This window comes from Oncorhynchus gorbuscha, linkage group LG06, assembly GCF_021184085.1.
Source record: "Oncorhynchus gorbuscha isolate QuinsamMale2020 ecotype Even-year linkage group LG06, OgorEven_v1.0, whole genome shotgun sequence".
NCBI lineage: Eukaryota > Metazoa > Chordata > Actinopteri > Salmoniformes > Salmonidae > Oncorhynchus > Oncorhynchus gorbuscha.
The window spans coordinates 13,106,698-13,130,622 of NC_060178.1; the positions used below are offsets into that span (position 1 = coordinate 13,106,698).

The following is a 23,925-nucleotide window of genomic DNA, read 5'->3' on the forward strand; positions in this document are numbered from 1 at the left end:
GTCTCAACACTGTCACCTGTCTCAACACTGTCACCTGTCTCAATACTGTCACCTGTCTCACTACTGTCATCTCTCAATACTGTCGCCTGTCGCAATACTGTCACCTGTCTCAATACTGTCACCTGTCTCAATACTCTCAATACGGTCACCTGTCTCAACACGGTCACCTGTCTCAATACGGTCACATGTCTCACTACTGTCATCTCTCAATACTGTCACCTGTCTCAATACTGTCACCTGTCTCAATACTGTCACCTGTCTCAATACTGTCACCTGTCTCAATACTCTCAATACTGTCACCTGTCTTAATACTCTCAATACTGTCACCTGTCTCAATACTGTCACCTGTCTCAATACTGTCACCTGTCTCAATACTGTCACCTGTCTCAATACTGTCACCTGTCTCAATACTGTCACCTGTCTCAATACTGTCACCTGTCTCAATACTGTCACCTGTCTCATAACTGTCACCTGTCTCACTACTGTCACCTGTCTCAATACTGTCACCTGTCTCAATACTGTCACCTGTCTCAATACTGTCACCTGTCCCAATACGGTCACCTTTTTCAATACAGTCACCAGTCTCAATACAGTCACCAGTCTCAATACAGTCACCAGTCTTAATAGAGTCACTTGTCTCAATACTGTCACCTGTCTCAATACTGTCACCTGTCTCAATACTGTCACCTGTCTCAGTACTGTCACCTGTCTCAATATCACCTGTCTCAATACTGTCACCTGTCTCATCTGCACAGACTATATTGATAGCTTGCTCAGGTCACCTCAAGGTGTCAAGGAAATTCTCAAATTTGTATCACTGAAAATCTTGAACACAAGATTTAAAGAAATAAAATGGCTTCCTCATCTCCTTTGACTCATCTGCAATGACTATATTTATAGATGAGAGAATCTCATACTGCACCTGTAAGATATCCACCAGAACACTAGAGTGTTTATGGTCATCAACATGGCTAAGAAGAAGAAAAAATGCTCCAGATTCCCTTCATGCAGGGTGTTTGGGTACCAGTTACCTGTAGTTGGACAGGAGAACAGTACTATCAGTGGCCATAGGACTGAATCACCATAATGCAGACAGACCCACATCAACCATTCCAACATGAATGTATGTTCCTCTTCAGTTTCTATGGTTACGATTATGCATCTGATAGAGAAGCCTTTACCTCCAGAGAGTAGGTAGACCAGCTGGATGATGAGGGCTCCCAGGAAACAGCCCCCTCCGTAGGACAGGGTGAGGAAGTGCAGGGAGATGCCTCTGATATGACTGGGTGTCAGGTGGAAGGAGATCACAGAGCCTGGAACAGAGAAGAGAGGAAGGCTGGGAAGAGGAATACGCCTTCATTCGGTTCAAACGTCCCTTGTCTGTCTGGAATACACCAGTAGAGGTCATCCTAACCGTAGCTTCCAGAGTTCACAATACTATCCTCCATGTTGGCAGTTGGTTCCTGACTCTCCAGATTCTAACGTCATCCCAACGACATACAGTTGAAGTCAAAATATTACATACACTTAGGTTGGAGTCATTAAAACTCATTTTTCAATCAACAAACTTCTTGTTAACAAACCATAGTTTTGGCAAATTGGTTAGGACATCTACTTTGTGCATGACACAAGTAATTTTTCCAACAATTGTTTACAGATTATTTCACTTATAATTCACTGTATCACAATTACAGTGGGTCAGAAGTTTACATGCACTAAGTTGACTGTGCATTAAAACAGCTTGGAAAATTCCAGAAAATGATGTCATGGCTTCGGAAGCTTCTGATAGGCGAATTGACATCATTTGAATCAATTGGAGGTGTACCTGAGGATGCATTTCAAGGCATATCTTCAAACTCAGTGCCTCTATGCTTGACATCATGGGAAAATCAAAAGAAATCAGTCAAGACCTCAGGAAAAAATTGTAGACCTCCACAAATCTGGTTCATCAATTTCCAAATGCCTGAAGGTACCACGTTCATCTGTACAAACAATAGTACGCAAGTATAAACACCATGGGACAACACAGCCGTCATACTACTCAGGAAGTCAATGCGTTTTGTCTCCTAGAGATGAACATACTTTGGTGCGAGAAGTGCAAATCAATCCCAGAACAACAGCAAAGGACCTTGTGAAGATGTTGGAGGAGCCTGGTACAAAAGTATCTATATCCACAGCAAAACGAGTCCTATATCGACACAACCTGAAAGGCCGCTCAGCAAGGAAGAAGCCACTGCTCCAAAACCGCCATAAAAAAAGCCAGACTACGGTTTGTAACTGCACATGGGGACAAAGATTATACTTTTTGGAGAAATGCCCTCTGGTCTGATGAAGCAAAAATAGAACTGTTTGGCCATAATGACCATTGTTATGTTTGGAGGAAAAAGGGGGAAGCTTGCAAGCTGAAGAACACCATCCCAACCGTGAAGCACGGTGGTAGCAGTATCATGTTGTGGGGGTGGTGCACTTCACAAAATAGATGGCATCATGAGGATGGAAAATTACGTGGATATATTGAAGCAACATCTCAAGACAATAGTCACAAAGTTAAAGCTTCGTCGCAAATGGGTCTTCCAAATAGACAATGATGTCAAGCATACTTCCAAAGTTGTGGCAAAATGGCTAAAGGACAACAAAGTCAAGGTATTGGAGTGGCCATCACAAAGCCCTGACCTCAGTCCTATAGAAAATGTGTGGGCAGAACTGAAAAAGCGTGTGCGAGCAAGGAGGCCTACAAACTCGACTTAGTTACACCTGCTCTGTCAGGAGGAATGGGCCAAAATTCACCCAACTTATTGTGGGAAGCTTGTGGATGGCTACCCGAAACATTTAACCCAAGTTCAACAATTTAAAGGCAATGGTACCAAATAATAATTGAGTGTATGTAAACTTCTGACCCACTGGGAATGTGATGAAAGAAATAAAAGCTGAAATAAATCATTCTCCCTACTATTATTTCCGACATTTCACATTCTTAAAATAAAGTGGTGATCCTAGCTGACCTAAGACAGGGAATTTTTACTTGGATTTAAAGTCAGGAATTGTGAAAAACTGAGTTTAAATGTATTTGGCTAAGGTGTATGTAAACATCCGACTTCAACTGTATGCTGTCCATTGACATTATAAATGTTACACCCAGTTTGTCTCTGTGTACAAACAGTGTAGCAGCAATAGGTGTGTCAGAAATACATGCTGGCTCTCCGTCACTCACAGGAGGGGGTGACAAGGGCCTCAGCCAGACCCAGTAGGATGTACTGGGGAGCCAGCTGGATGCAGGCCATGGAGGACACCTGGAGCACCTTCCCTGACAGGGCCTGCTCCGTCAGAGGATAGCCCTTCCTGTGGACCTCAAACAGGCCAGCTACCAGGACAGACAGAGCTGCAAAGGCATGACCCAGTGCTGAGAGAGGAGAGGAAGGAGGGGAGAGGCAGAGAAACAGAGAGAGATATGGAGAGAGCGACATTAACATTGACTGAGTCACTGATGAGGGTGGTATTTGTGCATGTGTGTGCATGCTTGTGTACCGTGTGTATCTGTGTGTGTGCCGTGTATGTACGCCATGTGTGCATGCCTACTGATGACTCTGGCGGGGGAGAAGGGTGTTTTCTCCATGGACAGGTAGCAGGAGGTGACACACTCCATGAGAGGGGCTAGCAGCAGCAGAGGTAGGATGCTGATGAGGTTCATGGCACCGATGGGCAGGAGGAAGCCATTCAGGTGCAGGTTAGAGTTCATGGTCTGAATGTAGTAACCTGATGGAATCTGTGGAAGAGGTCAGGCTAATAACAGATTCTATGGCATCTTTTTTGATCATAAATAAGCATTATAGATTTGCCTTTTTTACCCCGAATATCTGAAAAATGATGTATTTGCACTTTCCACTGAAATTAAACAAGGACCTGAAAATGTTGTAAATATCTCATGTGAAGCATGTCAGTGAAGAGGCCTGATGTTCTCCATTACATTGACCTGCCTGAGTGATGCAGGCGCGGTACAGTATCTGCAAGCTGTACAGGGGGAAGAGCCTTGCCAGGACTTTGACGTTCTCCACGTGTGTCTCACTGTAGCACCCCCCGTTGTTCTCCTTGGCGCGGTCCAGCCAGCTGGCTACGTCTCCACTCAGGTGGCGGTAGTGCAGGCAGCACATCTTCAGAGAGTTCAGGAACACCCCCATAGTAGTCAGCAGGGAACTTCCTGCACAACAACCAAAATGTAAGGTTCTAAATAAACAGAGTAAAAACTAACTGACAACAAACCAAGTTTTTTCACCCAATGGGTCAGACAGCTGAACAGACAAAAACATGTTCCCACCAGCACAAGTATATATAGTTGGGCTTCCCGGGTGGCGCAGTGGTTAAGGGTGTTGTACTGCAGCACCAGCTGTGCCACCAGAGACTCTGGGTTCGCGCCCAGGCTCTGTCGCGACCGGGATGTCTGTGGGGCGACGCACAATTGGCCTAGCATCGTCCGGGTTAGGGAGGGTTTGGCCGATAGGTATATCCTTGTCTCATCGCACACCAGCGACTCCTGTGGCGGGCCGGGTGTAGTGCACGCTAACCAAGGTTGCCAGGTGCACGGTGTTTCCTCCGACACATTGGTGCGGCTGACTTCCGGGTTGGATGCGCGCTGTGTTAAGAAGCAGTGCGGCTTGGTTGGGTTGTGTATCGGAGGACGCATGACTTTCAACCTTCGTCTCTCCTGAGCCCGTACGGGAGTTGTAGCGATGAGACAAGATAGTAGTTACTAACAATTGGATACCACGAAATTGGGGAGAAAAAGGAGTAAAATGTAAAAATGTATCCATAGCAATAACAATGAGCTAATGAGGCACTTTTTTCACCTGACATAGAGAATGTGCTCTCTCGTCAGGACAATGTTGTTCAGAGGAGCTAGCCAACAGCACTGCTAACACAATCACTTCAAACTGAAGCTGTAAAGACTTTAAACCAGCTGCACTTTGTTTCGTTTGACCTTTTTTCAAATGACATTTCTTTGTATTCTGTGTATACATAAACATTTTGCTAGCTGATTCATGATTTTGACTGGCTGAGAAACTCCGCCTGTCTGTCTGTCATGTTCCGACTCCCTACATGTTCATTACTATGGGACAGCTGGAGATTGAATTTGAATATTGAAACAAAGTTGCAAATGTCGCAGAGGCAGACAGCAAGGTTTATACAAATCCTCGTTGTTGAAAACTAAATGTTAGTCTAAAATAAAATGGGAGATAATGTCTAGATGCATTTAATAGTGGAGATCAAGTTTATAAATTGCCTGGCTGGGCTGATGGGAAAGTGGATTGCGTGGAACACAGTAAATAGGCATTTTAACATAATAGATTTAGCCAGTGGTAACTTGTGGAATAGACACCGGCTGAAAAGCGGTTTTAACCAATCAGCATTCAGGATAAGACCCCCCCCCCGTTGTATAATAGACCGCAACAACCACATCAATACTAGAATAGACCATAACAACCACATCAATACTAGAATAGACCACAACAACCACATCAATACTAGAATAGACCACAACAACCACATCAATACTAGAATAGACCACAACAACCACATCAATACTAGAAAAGGCCACATCAATACTAGAATAGACCACAACAACCACATCAATACTAAAATAGACCACAACAATCACATCAAAACTAGAATAGACCACAACAACCACATCAATTCTAGAATAGATCACATAAACATAGGTACATACATACACTGTAACACAAAGGTGAGACTGTCTGAGGTTGTGTTACCCTTTCTTGGGCCTGAAGGTGAGGTTACGGTTGTGTTACCTTTCTTGGGCCTGAAGATAAGGTTGTTGCGGACCATGTGTATGGCGATGAGCATCAGCAGCACAGACATGAAGGGGATGAGGAAGCCCAGGTTGTTGGCCACTGACTGCTGGATGTAGGCGATACCCAAAAACACTATCGTCGAGTTCAGGTTCACCAGCCAGTAGAACCTGAGAGGACAACATTACAAACAGGCTTGAGGGTACACATTTTGGAATGAAATGCAGGCCCTGTGATCTCCACATTAATCTTGGTACTCTTAACCAAATCAGCTAGTCACTGAGAAACTATATATCATCACAGAGACTGGCAAAAGATATATCAAAATGGATCTTGTTACAAATACAATATACTCTAAAGAACGATGTATCAAACTAAAATACAAAATACTTTTGTAGTTGTAGTTAGATAAACTACAAATACATACAGGTAAATACATTTGCATGTACACACCTTCACTACAACATTCTCAGTAATGTTAATATTTAGTTGTTTTACTTGCTTTGACTGTAATATGTGGTTGTTTATCTACTGTACCTTAGTTGAATGCCTTGTAAGTTGCTCTGGTTATGAGTGTCTGCTAAACGACAAACATTGACATTTAAATTTTAAAAAGTTATCAATTACAAAGCACACTGGGTATTATTATTGGCCTTCTTATGGGTGCGGAGGTCATTATTTTAATACCCAGCATGTTTTTTACTTTTTTTTTTTTAAACTTAAAAAAAAAACATTTTTTACATTTAGCACAGTGATTCTCAACTGGGGGTCGCGGGACTTGCACATTAATATATATATATATATATACATGTTTTTAAAATAAAACATTATGTTGAAAGGTAAACGGTGCACGGCTTATTGTTGCTGACTTTACACATGCAGCGTGTCCAGCAGTGGTGAGCTAGCTACGTTCGGCCTCTTGAGGGTTTTCGCGCTGCACACACTCACTGAACAATACAATAACGTTCTCGCCCCCCACACACACACCGATGCAAAGAAATTACAGATTTCTCAACACACACGGCACAAGAAAGGCACATTGCACATCATACCTTGCGGCACAGCACATTGCTAAGCGCAAAAAAGCCCACACCAGCAGAGAAGATCTCATACTCCCTGCTGATTTATATCTGCACTGGTATCTTGGGAGAGTCAGCCACCAACAAACTTAAAACCATACCCCTATCCAGTAGCAATTTTAGCATGTAAATCTTGGTGGGGCAAACAACCTCCCCCAAAATGTTTTGATGCATGCCAGCAAACACACAACACAACACTAAACAATACAGTCATTGCACTATAACAGGGACCAACAGTGCCCACACAATTAAAGCTGTCCCAACAGCAGAGTCCCAACAGCAGAGTCCCAACAGCAGAGTCCCAACAGCAGAGTCCCAACAGCAGAGTCCCAACAGCAGTCCCTACACCTTACCACTGCTACACTTGGCTATCAGCGGAGCCTTGTCTTGCAGCGAACCAGTTCATTCCTTTTAAAAAACATAGCTGGTATGACTGACTTGCTTAAACAAATGTGGTTTTAACTGACAATTGAGATGTACAAAGTATGGCATAAGGGGACGACGAGCGGATAAGAGGCAATCCGTAATTTAGATAAAGACATTAATGAGCGAGCTAGGACGGACGTAGTCATTATAACTATTTGTTCAGCACTTTTGAAATGTACAGCGACAGAATTCAGAACATTGGTCATTCTTATAGTATTCTCCTTGTACACCAAGTGAGAACCGCAGGATAGATAAAGGGGGCATATAAGCAGACAATGAAAGCTCTTACGATATTCAATGATTAATGTTACATTTCTCTAAAACATGTTATAGGCTACATGTGCACCACCAAGTCAGAACAGTAGGTAGAATTAGGAGGGCACACGGGACCAAATTATTAGGGTGAGGCACATGGGCTACTAACAGCTTACTACACAACATACAATTAGTATTACTTTCTTATCTACAGTATACATAACTCCCTAGCATATTACATCATTTATGCAGCAGCATACAATACATTTTTGGACTCACCTTATTGTGCTGTGCTCACTTGAACAGGAAGGTAGCGCTGTGGTCCTTTGTGGGCAAATTTTGTCATCAAACTTTGTCATCAAAGTCCAGCATTCTCTGGATTTATGGTGCTTTCAAGACAACTGGGAACTCTGAAAAAAACAAGTTTGAATCATGATGACGTCAGTGATCTTCATGTCGGCGCTCTAGAAAGAGGCCCAAGTTTCCGACTTGCAATTCCGAGTTGGATGACTGTTCAAAAACCTATTTGCCCAGTCGGAGATCGTTTTTTTTCAGTTACCAGTTGTCTTGAACTCACTGAAGTCAGATTTCTCAGTTCTGATTTTCAGGTTGTTTTGAGTGCTGCAGAAGTCATGCTCGATTGACACCATGGCCGATATTGATTGTTTATTCATTTAAGGTAGGAAAAGAGACCCTTAAACCAAGATTTGGACCACACACCCACTCCACTGAATAACAGGCTAGTGATTGCTTTGCAATGCTTGCAGTTAGCCACTGACTCCTTCCAAACCACTCACTGTTGAATTTGCGATTTCAACTTGTTGTGTAATGTTTATGTCCAATGGTCGGTGAGCACAGATACATTTTTCTGTACATTATTTCTCTTCATATGACAAGGATTAAAAAGGATTTGCCAATAGTTTGTCGACTTGATTCATGATGATGACTGATAGCCTGCTAGCTAAGAATTTGAGCCTTCTTGGATGGGCACTTCTAATGTAACTCTATGGCAGCACCCAAGGGGCTTAAACTTTTGAGCTTGAAAATACAAATTACATTGGAGTGTAGTTCAGTGTTATTAAAATGACAATATACATATTTCAAATACATGTAACAGAAATACTGCCCGTGTGTGTGTGTGTGTGTGTGTGTGTGTGTGTGTGTGTGTGTGTGTGTGTGTGTGTGTGTGTGTGTGTGTGTGTGTGCGTGCGTGCGTGCGTGCGTGCGTGCGTGCGTGTGTGTGTGTGTGTGTGTGTGTGACCACCATGACTGCTAACACACCTACCTCCTCACCAGTCAAATCCATCAAGTATGCTAGGGCTTCTGTGTTTGATTATTGAATAGCTGAATTGTTGAATGGCTCTAGGGTGCATTAGGTAATAATGTATATTTGTAACTAATTGACCTTATGTTTTCAGGGGCTGGCTTTCCCTGAAATGGGTTTTAGAAAATCAGGTGGAAACAAGCACTGTCATTATCTGGGTACAGGGGAACTAACAGAATATTCTAGTCACCCTGCATGTGCAGCAAAATCGACTTGGCAAAGCCAGATCCACTTTCAATTGGTGCATTAGTATATCACCTTAAGATAGCCGTGTGAGACGGCAACATATCACAATCGTATCAAGTATATTTTCCCTCAACAAAGTATTTATAATAAAATGACATATACATTTACATTTAGTTAATTTAGCAGCCACTCTTATCACACCATAGTTCTACCAGACGTCTGATACCATTGCAGGGTGAAAGGGTGAATGGGTTCACAAGATGTGAACCATTATAAAAAAGATAGCATAGAAAAGTATTTTGAATTTTGAAAATACAAATGACAGTAGTGTAGTTCAGCCCAGCATAATTCAAATGACCCAAGTAATTAAAAAACGTATTTCAAATATGTAACATAAACACTGGCATAGATATCTGCCTACTACCCAACACTGTTACTCTTCCTTATCAAAGAGACCACAACCCCTGTAGATACAGAGTACACAGTCCAGTAGGAAGCCACTCGCTGTAGATACAGAGTACACAGTCAAGTAGGAAGCCACTCCCTGTAGATACAGAGTACACAGTCAAGTAGGAAGCCACTCCCTGTAGATACAGAGTACACAGTCAAGTAGGAAGCCACTCCCTGTAGATACAGAGTACACAGTCAAGTATGAAGCCACTCCCTGTAGATACAGAGTACACAGTCAAGTAGGAAGCCACTCCCTGTAGATACAGAGTACACAGTCAAGTATGAAGCCACTCCCTGTAGATACAGAGTACACAGTCAAGTAGGAAGCCACCCCCTGTAGATACAGAGTACACAGTCAAGTAGGAAGCCACCCCCTGTAGATACAGAGTACACAGTCAAGTAGGAAGCCACCCCCTGTAGATACAGAGTACACAGTCAAGTAGGAAGCCACCCCCTGTAGATACAGAGTACACAGTCAAGTAGGAAGCCACTCCCTGTAGATACAGAGTACACAGTCAAGTAGGAAGCCACCCCCTGTAGATACAGAGTACACAGTCAAGTAGAAAGCCACCCCCTGTAGATACAGAGTATACACTGTCAAGTAGGAAGCCACCCCCTGTAGATACAGAGTACACAGTCAAGTAGGAAGCCACTCCCTGTAGATACAGAGTACACAGTCAAGTAGGAAGCCACTCCCTGTAGATACAGAGTACACAGTCAAGTAGGAAGCCACTCCCTGTAGATACAGAGTACACAGTCAAGTAGGAAGCCACTCCCTGTAGATACAGAGTACACAGTCAAGTAGGAAGCCACCCCTGTAGATACAGAGTACACAGTCAAGTAGGAAGCCACCCCTGTAGATACAGAGTACACAGTCAAGTAGGAAGCCACCCCTGTAGATACAGAGTACACAGTCAAGTAGGAAGCCACCCCCTGTAGATACAGAGTACACAGTCAAGTAGGAAGCCACTCCCTGTAGATACAGAGTACACAGTCAAGTAGGAAGCCACTCCCTGTAGATACAGAGTACACAGTCAAGTAGGAAGCCACCCCCTGTAGATACAGAGTACACAGTCAAGTAGGAAGCCACTCCCTCTCCTCTGGTGTAGAGCTCAATGAAACAGAAAGTAATCTTTGACACTGCCATTGCTTAACCTATGGGAGACAGCACCAAAATGGCTGAAAATCTAGAACTGTTATGGTGCTCTATCTGTCTGGATCTACCGAAGGATCCGGTGACTTTTCCCTTCAGACACAGCTGTATGCAACGGCATCTTCTTAGTTTGACTTCCATCCAAACCACATCCCTGTAGACACAGAGTTTCACAGCCCAGTAGGAAGGCACTTCCTCAATGAAACAGAAAATAATCTTTGACAAGCTGTTGCTCGTCTTTCGGGTGAAAAGCACTAAAATGGCTGACAATCAGGAACTGTTCTGTTGCTCCGTCTGTCTGGATCTACTGAAGGATCCGGTGACTACTGCCTGTGGACACAGTTACTGTATGGGCTGTATTAAAGAAAGCTGGGATCAGGATGATCTGAAAGGTGTCTACAGATGTCCCCAGTGCAGACAGACCTTCACTCCAAGGCCTACTCTGAAGAGAAACACCGTGCTTGCTGAAGTGTTGGAGAATTTGAAAATGGCAGATATCCAAGGTACCACTCCTGCACACTGTTATGCTGAACCTGAAGATGTGGAGTGTGATGTCTGCACTAGGAAAAAACTCAAAGCTGTCAAGTCCTGTCTGGTGTGTCTGGCCTCTTACTGTGAGACTCATCTCCAGCCTCACTACTATGTGTCCCCACTAAAGAAGCATAAGCTTGTCAATGCAGTGACAGATCTACAGGAGAAGATTTGCCCAAACCATGACAAACTGCTGGAGGTTTACTGTCGTACCGATCAGCAGTGTATCTGTCTGCTGTGTTTGATGGATGAACATAAAGGCCATGATACAGTGTCAGCTGCAGCAGAGAGGACTGAGAAACAGGTAAAATGCTGAATATTACTCTCCCATTATATGCAGTATAGTTGTTTACATAAAGAATTGCATCATTATTGGACAGATCAAACCACATGATATTAATGTCAACCGATCCAACAAAAAATGTAAATCTATTAGCATGCCTTCAATGTAATACCCGCCATTATAGAGTAGCAAGTGCAATATAACCCAGGCCAAAAACTAGAATCTATTAGCATGCCTTCAATGTAATACCCGCCATTAGAGTAGCAAGGGCAATATAACCCAGGCCAAAAACTAGAATATATTAGCATGCCTTCAATGTAATACCCGCCATTATAGAGTAGCAAGTGCAACATAACCCAGGCCAAAAACTAGAATATATTAGCATGCCTTCAATGTAATACCCACCATTAGAGTAGCAAGGGCAATATAACCCAGGCCAAAAACTAGAATCTATTAGCATGCCTTCAATGTAATATCCGCCATTAGAGTAGCAAGGGCAATATAACCCAGGCCAAAAAATAGAATCTATTAGCATGCCTTCAATGTATTATCCACCATTAGAGTAGCAAGTGCAATATAACCCAGGCCAAAAACTAGAATCTATTAGCATGCCTTCAATGTAATATCCACCATTAGAGTAGCAAGTGCAATATAACCCAGGCCAAAAACTAGAATCTATTAGCATGCCTTCAATGTAATATCCACCATTAGAGTAGCAAGTGCAATATAACCCAGGCCAAAAACTAGAATCTATTAGCATGCCTTCAATGTAATATCCACCATTAGAGTAGCAAGTGCAACATAACCCAGGCCAAAAACTAGAATCTATTAGCATGCCTTCAATGTAATATCCGCCATTATAGAGTAACAAGTGCAACATAACCCAGGCCAAAAACTAGAATCTATTTGCATGCCTTCAATGTAATATCCGCCATTATAGAGTAACAAGTGCAACATAACCCAGGCCAAAAACTAGAATCTATTAGCATGCCTTCAATGTAATATCCACCATTATAGAGTAGCAAGTGCAACATAACCCAGGCAGGTTCATCTCTCACTAAAACATAAAGGGTGGGTTTCCCAGACACCAATTAAACCTAGTCCTGGACTAAAAACAAGCATTAAGTGGCAATATGTAACTTTTTGCGCAACCTGACCAAATTAACATAGAAATGTGAGTTATAGATCTGTCATTCTACTTGAAAGCAAGTCTAAGAAGCTGTATATATGTTCTATATGCGCTATTTCTATGCTTCCCGTTCTTAAATTATTTTACTTTCGTTTTTGTTCACCAGCTTCAAACAGCTGAAACAACAATATTTTTGGTTATGGAAAATATATTACCAGCGGTTTAGAGGGTACAATGACTCTCTACACTCTACTACACTCTGTCACATAAACTGAAATTAGGCAAACTTTTAGAGTTTTAGCAACCAGGAAAAGGCTGAGCGATTTCTCCACAGTGCAACTTTAATAGAGAATCTCAATTTAAAATGCTGTCCAGGTTGAGGTTTGATCTGTGTCTGGGCAACCACCCCAACATGCTGTTCAGTCTGGGATTAGGCTTGATCTGTGTCTGGGCAACCACCCCAACATACTGTTCAGTCTGGGATTAGGCTTGATCTGTGTCTGGGCAACCACCCCAACATGCTGTTCAGTCTGGGATTAGGCTTGATCTGTGTCTGGGAAACCACCCCAACATGCTGTTCAGTCTGGGATTAGGCTTGATCTGTGTCTGGGAAACCACCCCAACATGCTGTTCAGTCTGGGATTAGGTTTGATCTGTGTCTGGGCAACCACCCCAACATGCTGTTCAGTCTGGGATTAGGCTTGATCTGTGTCTGGGAAACCACCCCAACATGCTGTTCAGTCTGGGATTAGGCTTGATCTGTGTCTGGGAAACCACCCCAACATGCTGTTCAGTCTGGGATTAGGCTTGATCTGTGTCTGGGAAACCACCCCAACATGCTGTTCAGTCTGGGATTAGGTTTGATCTGTGTCTGGGCAACCACCCCAACATGCTGTTCAGTCTGGGATTAGGCTTGATCTGTGTCTGGGCAACCACCCCAACATGCTGTTCAGTCTGGGATTAGGCTTGATCTGTGTCTGGGAAACCACCCCAACATGCTGTTCAGTCTGGGATTAGGCTTGATCTGTGTCTGGGAAACCACCCCAACATGCTGTTCAGTCTGGGATTAGGCTTGACCTGTGTCTGGGAAACCACCCCAACATGCTGTTCAGTCTGGGATTAGGCTTGATTTGTGTCTGGGAAACCACCCCAACATGTAGGCAATTTAGATAACTATGCTGAACTCTCAAAGAGATTTCCTTTTGATATGGCAGAGTTTCGACTAGTAAAGTATGTAATGTGATGTGTTTTTGAGCAGCAACAGTTGGGAGAAACACAGAAGGAAGGGAAGCAGAGAGCCCAGAGGAAAGAGAAGGAGGTGCAGGAGCTGAGACAGGCTGTAGATGCCATTAAGGTGAGTTTAAATCAAGTTTGAAATGATGTGGGTGTCAATGGTGCTGGGGCTCTGGGTTTGGGGAGCCAAGAGGAACAGGGGGTTCACAGTCCTTGTGAGAGCTGTTTTCCGGTCCTAACAGGAGTCTTCATGGGTAGCCGTGGATGACTTTGAGAGAATGTGTACCATGCACATCCTTTCATATATCCGCTCCATTGAGAGAAGGCGTTCTGAGGTGAAGGAGCAGATCAGAGCCCAGGAGAAGGCTGGAGTGAGTCAGGCTGAAGGACTCCTGGAGCAACTGGAGCAGGAGGTTGCTGAGTTCAAGAGGAGAGATTCTGAGCTGGAGCAGCTCTCACACACAGAGGATCACATCCATTTCCTCCAGGTGACCTTACACTCTACTCTGTCTTAGACAATGTTGTCAGTGAATTGTGTTTGAGCTCCAGAAGTCTTTGAATCAAATCATTCTGAATTTATTTTCAGAGTATCGATTCTCTCTGTGGCCCTCCTGGACCAAAGGCATTTCCTAGCAGTTTGGAAGCAGTGAAGAAATTTGTCTCTGAACAGAAAGAGAGAATGGAAAATACATGCAAGGAGGAAACCGACAAGATGTTGAATTGTCTCGAAAAAAATATGTGTATGGCTAATAGAATCTTATCTACACTGAACCAAAATATAAACGCAACATGTGTTGATCCCATGTTTCACGAGCTAAAATATAAGATCCCAGAAACGTTCCATATTCAAAAATAGAGTATTTATCTCAAATGTTGTGCAAAACTTTGTTTACATCCCTGTTAGTGAGCATTTCTCATTTTCCAAGATAATCCATCCAACTGACATGTGTGGCATATCAAGAAGCCGATTAAACAGCATGATCATTACACAGGTGCACCTTGTGCTGGGGGACAATAAGAGGCCACTCTAAAATGTGCAGTTTTGTCACAACACAATGCCACAGATGTCTCAAGTTTGGAGGGAGTGTGTAATTGGCATACTGACTGCAGGAATGTCCACCAGAACTGTTGCCAGAGAATTGAATGTTAATTTCTCAACCATAAGCTACCTCCAACAGCGTTTTAGAGAATTTGGCAGTACATCCAACCAGCCCCACAACCTCAGACCACATGTATGGCATTGTGTGGCCAGGCGGTTTTCTGATGTCAACGTTGTGAACAGAGTGCCCCGTGGTGGCGGTGGTGTTATGGTATGGGCAGGCATAAGCTACGGACAATGAACACAATTGCATTTTATCGATGGCAATTTGAAAGCACAGAGATACCGTGTCTGTGAACAACATATGCATTATATCTGTAATTCCCAGTCATGTGAAATACATAGAATAGGGCCTAATGAATGTATTTCAATGTATTTATATTTTGGTTCAGTATAATTTATACATATAGCATGTCAAGTGAAAAATCATAAAATCATTATTAAGGTGGTTGAATTGCAGTGAGAAGTAATACATAATGGTTGAACTTTCTCTTGGCATGTTTCTGGTTAAAGTAATAAGAGTTTAATTCTCAGGTAAAAGTTTTGTGAATGACTCTAACTCTACCTGTCTTCACAGTGACAAAACCATCTTCACCACCTGTGCAAGAGTACAGTACGAGAGTTGGATTTCTGAAAGGTGAGTAATAATTATTTTTGCCTCTGGCGCTCTTCTTCTTCTTTGGTATAATGGTGTTCCACAACAATTACATATGCATTCCACCATCTACTGTGCAGCTGGATAATAAACCTCCCAAAAATGAAATATTGAGGGACTCATTCAAGGGTTTTTCTTTGATTTTACAATTTTCTTGCACACTCTTGGCATTCTCTCACCCAGCTTCATGAGGTAGTCACCTGCTATGCATTTAATTTAACACGTGTGCCTTGTTAAATGTTCATTTGTGGAATGTATTAATGCGTTTGAGCCAATCAGTTGTGTTGTGACAATGTAGGGGTGGTATACAGAAGATAGCCCTATTTGATAAGACCAAGTGCACATTATGGCAAGAACAGATCAAATAAGAACAGCTCAAAAAGAACAGGCAAGAACAGCTCAAATAAGCAAAGTGAAATGACAGTCCATCATTACCTTAAGACATGAAGGTCAGTCAATCAAGTTCAGTCAACAAAATAACAAACGCTATGATGAAACTGGCTCTCGTGAGGACCGCCACAGGAAAGGAAGACCCAGAGTTACCTCTGCTGCAGAGGATAAGTTCATTAGAGTTACCAGCCTCAGAAATTGTAGCCCAAATAAATGCTTCACAGAGTTCAAGTAACAGACACTTCTCAACATCAACTGTTCAGGGGAGACTGCGTGAAGCAGGCCTTCATGGTCGGAATCAAAAGGGGTTTGTTAGGCTGATACAGTCCTCTCTACAATATCTCAGTGCAGTTCATTGCAGCAAAGAAACTACAACTAAAGGACACCAATAAGAAGAAGAGACTTGCTTGGGCCAAGAAACACGAGCAATGGACATTAGACCGGTGGAAATCTGTTCTTTTGTCTGATGAGTCGGTTCCGACCTAGAATATGTGGACAACTATAAATACCTAGGTGTCTGGTTAGACTGTAAACTCTCCTTCCAGACTCAAATTAAACATCTCCAATCCAAAATCATAGGCTTCTGATTTCTCAACAAAGCCTCCTTCATTCAAGCCGCCAAACTTACCCTAGTAAAACTGACTATCCTACCGATCCTCGACTTCGGCGATGTCCTCTACAAAATAGCTTCCAATACTCTACTCAGCAAACTGGATGCAGTATATCACAGTGCCATCCGTTTTGTTCCCAAATCACCTTATACCACCCACCACTGCGACTTGTATGCTCTAGTCGGCTGGCTCTCGCTACATATTCGTCGCCAGACCCACTGGCTCCAGGTCATCTATAAGTCTATGCTAGGTAAAGCTCCGCCTTATCTCAGTTCACTGGTCACGATAACAACACCCACCCGTAGCACACGTTCCAGCAGGTATATCTCACTGATCCTCCCCAAAGCCAACACCTCATTTGGCCACCTTTCCTTCCATTTCTCTGCTGCCAGTGACTGGAACAAATTGCAAAAATCGCTGAAGTTGAAGACGCTGAAGCTTGAAGACATCAGCTGATATCTCAAAGTGCTGTACAGAAACCCAGCCTAAAACCCCAAACAGCAAACAATGCAGGTGTAAAAGCTGGCTACTCCCTAGAAAGGCCAAAACCTAGTCCATCTGGCTGTGCCGGGTAAATATAACAGCCCACCCTGTAAATCTACCTACATCATCCCCATTCTGTTTTTATGTACTTTTCTGCTCTTTTGCACACCAGTATCTCTACTTGCACATCATCATCTGCTCATTTATCACTCCAGTGTTAATCTGCTAAATTGTAATTATTTTCTCCTATGGCCTATTTATTGCATACCTCCTCATGCCTTTTGCACACACTGTATGTAGACTTTTTCACCTAGTTGGCGGAGATTAGACATGATATCAACACCATACCACTCCTGGTTACTTTGACAGCATCCACTTTTCCCCGTGCCTTCTTCACCATCCTTGTGACTTCGAAAGGGTTTCCCAAATAAACATCCTTATCCAAAAAACATACTCCAACAAGCAACGATTCATCAGAATCAATTTTTGCCCCTTTTTGTTCCATTCTTCAACTTCACTATTGTCCACACATCTTCAAACACTTCTACTTCCTCCATCTCAACCTCTCTCTCCGTAGCTTCTGTTCTTCCTAATCTCCAATCACCGCCTTGTTTCTCCATGCCCACAATATTGCTACGCACCCAGTCTTTTTTCACTACCGCCTCGCTATCTCAACCTTCCCCTTTCTCTCTCTCTTTCGCACTCTCTTTGCCTCCTCCCATCACACACACACACACACACACACACACACACACACACACACACACACACACACACACACACACACACACACACACACACACACACACACACACACACACACACACACACACACACACACACACACACACACACACACACACACGCACACACACACACACACACAGCACTGACCTAGTATGTTTTACGACCTCTTTTGCAGACTATCGTACCATAGAAGTGGATCCCAACACCGCATGTGCAAATCTCTCTCTGTCGAACAGAAACAAGGAGATAGCATGGAGTGACAAGGCCCAGGCCTATTCATACCACCTAGACAGGTTTACTTACTATCACCAGGCTCTGTGCAAAGTGGGTCTGTCTGACACCTGCTACTGGGAGGTAGAGTGGAGCGGGGGCATCGTTGATGTGGCAGTCTCATACAGAGGGATCAGCAGGAAGGGTTGGGGCAATGACTGTTGTTTTGGACACAATGATCAGTCCTGGAGTTTGGTCTGCTCTCCCTCCAGTTGTTCATTCTGGCACAATAATAACAACAAAACCAACATTCCTGTCCCCCGCGCCTCCAGAGTAGGAGTGCACCTGGAACACAAGGCAGGTACTCTGTCCTTCTACAGCATCTCTAACACAATGGTCCTCCTCCACAGAGTCCAGACTATATTCACTGAGCCCCTCTATCCTGGGTTTGGAGTTGATTTAGGATCATCTCTAAAGATATGCCACCTGCCAGTATGACAATGCTCTAACAACACTCAAACCCCTCCTAACATGTTATGGTCCTGGTACACTAACCCTAGGCTTGCTCTGCTGGCGTTTTACTCACTTTTTTGGGGTTAAATATGCTGTGCCAGATCCTTTTGTAAAAAGAATTGCACTGTTTAAAAAGGAGTGCCAATATTTTGGTTAAGGGCTTGTAAGCATTTCATGGCGCATGTGACAAATACAATTGTATTTTTTATTTTGATTTTTGATTCCAGATATTGACCAATCTATTTCAGCTTGTCTATATTAGTAGATGGTCATGCACTCATGGCTTCATATGTGTTTTTGATTAATGTCAGATTAATCCAATTAAAGTAAGAATGGTATGACCTTGACTCCGTTTTTGATGACTTTTTTGTCCAATACAACAGGTTAAATGTGTATAGTACCGTTTAGTTACTGTTTCAAGGCATCATCTCTGCACTGTTGAGCACATACATACCCCTCTATAATACAACAACCCACCAGTTGAAGAAGGAGAGTAGCTGGTGCTGGTCGTAGCCCTGTAGTTTGTATGGCCCCATGGGACAGAGGATGGCACGGATGCCCCCGATGCCCAGGGCAGCTGCAAGCAGGCCAGTGTAGAACAGGATGTGCTGCTCCCGGTGCTCCATCTGGTGAATCATGTTGTGCGTGTCGATGTAGAAGTCCTCGAACGGGAACGCCACCACTGGGAGCATGGCTGTGCCTGAGGGGGGACGGGGGAGTGGAATTAGAATTTCATTAGAGGGATTTTATCTGGATTGGGAAAATGTCAATAGTATGGGGCAAGGAAGGGATCTGAGAAGTAGAGAGCTCAGAGGTAATTCAGTCCTAAAGTCCAATTATTTAGAAGGGATGATCCATCAATTAATTGTATTTTATAAAGCCCTTTTCCCAACAGAAGTTGTCACAGAGTAAGACAAATGGTGGTAGAAGTGGGTACACATTTGAAAGTTCATCCATGTATAACATGACAGAGTTGGTAAACACGGAAACCAAAGGAAGTTAGAGTATAAGATAAAGAAAAGTCTACGTTTTTTTGCATCATCTAAGATGCAAGTGTTTTGTACTAAGATGCTAGCTCCGTGATTTTCAAATATCTCGATACGACCTGTCAGACTCAGATCAGTCAGTTTAAGAATAACATAATCAGTTAAATTCCAGGATGATGAAGTACTTTGCCATCTGGACAAATTTAGTTAAAATTTCAAACTGTCTGAAAATCCAAACTTGCTAAATCAAGGTAGATAATTGCTAACTAACTAGTTGAGCTAGGCTAGTTGATCTGAACCACAAATCTATGACAAACAAAAGGCTACTACATGTACTGATAATTAATGTACTGCAATCAATATGCCATTGTAAGTGGCATATTAGCTTTCAAGACTTAGACCTCAATACATAGCGAGCTAGATGATTTTGTCTACTTGGCGGCATTCATAATTCCCTTATGTTATGTGTTAAGACTCATTGGATCTAAAGTTATTGAGATGCTAGTCAGGTAGACTGAGGCTAGATAGGCTGTGTGGGGGTAATCCAGGACACAGAGAACACCCATAAGGTGTTGTGGTATAATAAACAGTCCTTTTTACAAGCATGCATGGTCCTTAGAGATGGAGCTAGAGAGGGTGGACTCCCATGGTCAGTTGGCATAGGCCTGCACTGGGGCTCAACTGTAGTTACACCACTATCTCTAATATTCCAGAACTTATTTCCTCAGAACCTTTTAATTTTCAGTTGTCTAACTCTGACAACTGCTGTTGGAAAAAGGGCTTTATAAAATACATTTGATTGATAGATCTTCCCTTCTAAATAATTGACACATTAGGGCTGAATTACCTCTGAGCTCTCTACTTCTCAGATCCCTACTTTGCCCCATACTATTACTGTGTGTCGGGCTGCTACTCTGAGGTGAGACAGAAAATTCAAATAATGAGCCATCATAAGTAATGGGGTTGGTTTGAGCTCAAATCCAGGGTCCAACTGCTAGCATTGAGCACATGCAATCCTCTGATGCATTTGTCACCCACAGCACTCAGACCCATGTACATCTACAGTTGAAGTCAGAAGTTCACATACACCTTAGCCAAATACATTTAAACTCAGTTTTTCACAATTCCGGACATTTTATCCGAGTAAAAATTCCCTGTCTTAGGTCAGTTAGGATAACCACTTTATTTTAAGAATGTGAAATGTCAGAATAATAGTAGAGAGAATGATTTATTTCAGTTTTCATTTTTTTCATCACATTCCCAGTGGGTCAGAAATTTACATACACTCAATTAGTACTTGGTACCATTGCCTTTAAATTGTTGAACTTGGGTCAAATGTTTTGGGTAGCCTTCCACAAGCCTCCCACAAAAAGTTGGGTGAATTTTGGCCCATTCCTCCTGACAGAGCTGGTGTAACTGAGTCAGGTTTGTAGGGCTTCTTGCTCGCACACGCTTTTTCAGTTCTGCCCACAAATATTCTATATGATTGAAGTCAGGGCTTTGTGATGGCCACTCCAATACCTTGACTTTGTTGTCTTTAAGCCATTTTGCCACAACTTTGGAAGTATGTTTGGCCTCATTGTCCATTTGGAAGATCCATTTGCGAACAAGCTTTAACTTCCTGACTGATGTCTTGAGATGTTGCTTCAATACAGCCACATAATTTTCCTACCTCATGATGCCATCCCAGTGCTTCACGGTTGGGATGGTGTTCTTCGGCTTACAAGCCTCCCCCTTTTTCTTTGAAACATAAAGATGGTCATTATGGACAAACAATTATATTTTTGTTTCATCAGACCAGAGGACATTTCTCCAAAAGGTACACTCTTTGTCCCCATGTGCAGTTGCACACCGTAGTCTGACTTTTTTATGGCGGTTTTGGAGCAGTGGCTTCTTCCTTGCTAAGAGGCCTTTCAGGTTACGTTGATGTAGGACTTGTTTTACTGTGGGTATATTGATTTGCACTTCTCGCACCAAAGTACATTCATTTCTAGGAGACAGAACGTCTCCTTCCTGAGCGGTATGATGGCTACGTGATCCCATGGTGTTTATACTTGCGTACTATTGTTTGTACAGATGAACGTGGTACCTTCAGGCATTTGGAAATTGCTGCCAATGATGAGCCAGACTTGTGGAGGTCCACTATTTGTGTTCTGAGGTCTTGGCTAATTTCTTTTGATTTTCCCATGATGTCAAGCAAAGAGGCACTGAGTTTGAAGGTAGGCCTTGAAATACATCCACAGGTACACCTCCAATTGACTCAAATTATATAAATTATCCTATCAGAAGCTTCTAAAGCCATGACATCCTTTTCTGGCATTTTCCAAGCTGTTTAAAGGCGCAGTCTACTTCGTGTATTTAAATTTCTGACCCACTGGAATTGCGATACAGTGAATTATAAGTGAAATAATCTGTCTGTAAAAAATTGCTGGAAAAATTACTTGTGTCATGCACAAAGTAGATGTCCTAACTGACTTAAACTATAGTTTGTTAACAAGAAATTTGAGGGGTGGTTGAAAAACGTGTACATGTATCTATGTCTCTAGACAAAGGCCGGCGAGGTCCTTTTTACTTTATAAAAATGTTTTGCCCTTTTTTCTCCCCAATTTCATGGTATCCAATTGGTAGTTACAGTGTTGTCCCATCACTTCAACTCCCGTACGGACCCCGGAGAGGCGAAGGTCGAAACACGACCCAGCCAAGCCGCACTGCTTCTTGACACAATGCCCGCTTAACCCTGAATCCAGCTGCATCAGCGTGCATGCACCCGGCCCACCACAGGAGTCACTAGAGTACAACGGGACAAGGAAATCTCAGCCTATCCCGGACAAATTGTGCACTGCCTCATGGGTCTCCCAGTCACAATGCAGTGCCCTAGACCGCAGAGTTTTGCAGTGCAATATAAAGCAGTGCAGTCCACACATCCTCTCCTTCAATGCAAATGTCATGTAAACTCAGAACGTTAATCTCTCTCCCTCCACCGTGTAGTTTCTCTAAGAGACTATAATCCATAGAGATCAATCCGCATTAAGAGATAGATAAGGATTAGGCATTGAGAAAATAAAGCAGTGAAAATGATGTTCCATGAATTAAATCAGTTTGAACAATAAGTACTCCCTATACCAATATACAAGAATGAGTGTTCAACATCAAGGAGCACCTTACCAAAGAGATGGAGCAGAGTACACAAGTAGAGCACCTTGGTTCTCCCAAGGCAGGTATCAGCAAACCATCCCACCATCACAGGAGTGAGTGTACTGGCCCCCACAAAGCACAGGTTAACGGTAGCAGCCTGGTAGTGATCATAGCCCAGCTTCACCGTACAGAACAGGATCATGTTACACACAATCCCAAAGAAGGTGAACCTCTCAAACAGCTCCACCAGCAGGATGAAGATGATGACTTGGAGTTTTTTGCGTGTCTGCTGGGGACGGTTCTGGGGCAGCCCCCTGCTCGGGCACGGGGTCATGGAGGGCCGACGCAACTGATGGTAGTTCCGCCCCTCTTCAGGCAGCCCTTGGAGGTCCACTGCCACCATACTGCCTGCCTGGTTATCTGGCTGCCTGGCTGGCTGAATGTGTCTAGAGAATATAACAACAGAGAGAGAACACTGGGACGGAGCGCCTTCCTTCTCAGAAGAGGAGTTGCTGTAGAATCCAGGGCTGGAATTATACACCTTTCTGTGAGTGGGTCTGGAACCGGAATGGGGGTGTCAGTGATCAAAGTGTCTGCACTGGGTGCTCTGTAATTGATTCTGTTGTGGCTCAGATGTGTCTGCTGATTATGCTGTGCCATATGTTCCCTGTGACCCATACGCAGGTGTGAGTGATAGGAGATATTTAGGAAGTGTCCCTGACATATTTTCTAAATGAGCTTCAGGGTATACTGAGGGTATACTAATATTGTTGTTTTGAGGGCTCCTCTGTTACAAGACAGAGGTAATGATAAAGGGATCATGGGCTTCGATGGTTTCTGTCATGTTTATAGTATATTGATAAAAAATAACGGAGTTATAAATAATTGATAGTTTAATGAATCATATTTTTCTATATTGATTTTTTTTAAAGCCCTAAATTGTTTTCTAAAATAGCAAAGACTATAATTCTGGGTGCTGTGTTGTGTTATCAAACCCTTTGGACAACTGAGTTCTCTGGCTGTGCCCTCATCTCCACCCAAAAAGACTACCCCAAAAAATGTTACATGCTTATATCAAATCAAATTACAGACAATTGAAATAGAGGCCAACACCATTACCGACACCTAAATTATGTTACACTCAACTGCTAGAGCAGTCTTCCAAAGTGAAAGTTAATTTAGGTTCACCCTGAAGAGGTGCTGCCACAATTAGACAGCTTGTGTGAAGTGTGAGACCTTGAAGAGT

General features: G+C 43.0%; 2 protein-coding genes across 2 annotated transcripts in view; one reads left to right on the forward strand and one right to left on the reverse strand.

The window, feature by feature from the left end:
- The window catches only part of slc15a5 (solute carrier family 15 member 5), a 36,171-nt gene extending 13,089 nt beyond the window's left edge, over window positions 1-23,082 (reverse strand). Inside the window, exons 1-8 of the mRNA XM_046352093.1 lie at window positions 22,710-23,082; window positions 19,036-19,258; window positions 5,802-5,971; window positions 3,975-4,195; window positions 3,577-3,763; window positions 3,212-3,400; window positions 1,182-1,313; window positions 923-1,031 (exon numbers count right to left, since the gene is read on the reverse strand). Coding sequence (XP_046208049.1) covers window positions 923-1,031; window positions 1,182-1,313; window positions 3,212-3,400; window positions 3,577-3,763; window positions 3,975-4,195; window positions 5,802-5,971; window positions 19,036-19,258; window positions 22,710-23,082 — 1,604 coding nt within the window. The remainder of the gene's footprint in view (window positions 1-922; window positions 1,032-1,181; window positions 1,314-3,211; window positions 3,401-3,576; window positions 3,764-3,974; window positions 4,196-5,801; window positions 5,972-19,035; window positions 19,259-22,709) is intronic.
- On the forward strand, window positions 10,684-18,905 carry LOC124037564 (E3 ubiquitin/ISG15 ligase TRIM25-like). Its single transcript, XM_046352377.1, has 6 exons — window positions 10,684-11,509; window positions 13,876-13,971; window positions 14,093-14,338; window positions 14,437-14,590; window positions 15,527-15,586; window positions 18,011-18,905. Exons 1-6 carry the CDS (start codon window positions 10,874-10,876, stop codon window positions 18,541-18,543), a joined length of 1,725 nt encoding a protein of 574 aa, XP_046208333.1. The 5' UTR covers window positions 10,684-10,873; the 3' UTR covers window positions 18,544-18,905.
- Window positions 23,083-23,925: the final 843 nt, after the last annotated feature.

Excerpts from the sequence above, each read along its gene's own strand:
- LOC124037564 (XM_046352377.1), top strand. The coding sequence starts at position 10,874 with ATGAAACAGAAAATAATCTTTGACAAGCTGTTGCTCGTCTTTCGGGTG. Across the intron at positions 13,972-14,092 it reads AGGCTGTAGATGCCATTAAG|GAGTCTTCATGGGTAGCCGT; the intron begins GTGAGTTTAAAT and ends CGGTCCTAACAG. Across the intron at positions 15,587-18,010 it reads GAGAGTTGGATTTCTGAAAG|ACTATCGTACCATAGAAGTG; the intron begins GTGAGTAATAAT and ends CCTCTTTTGCAG.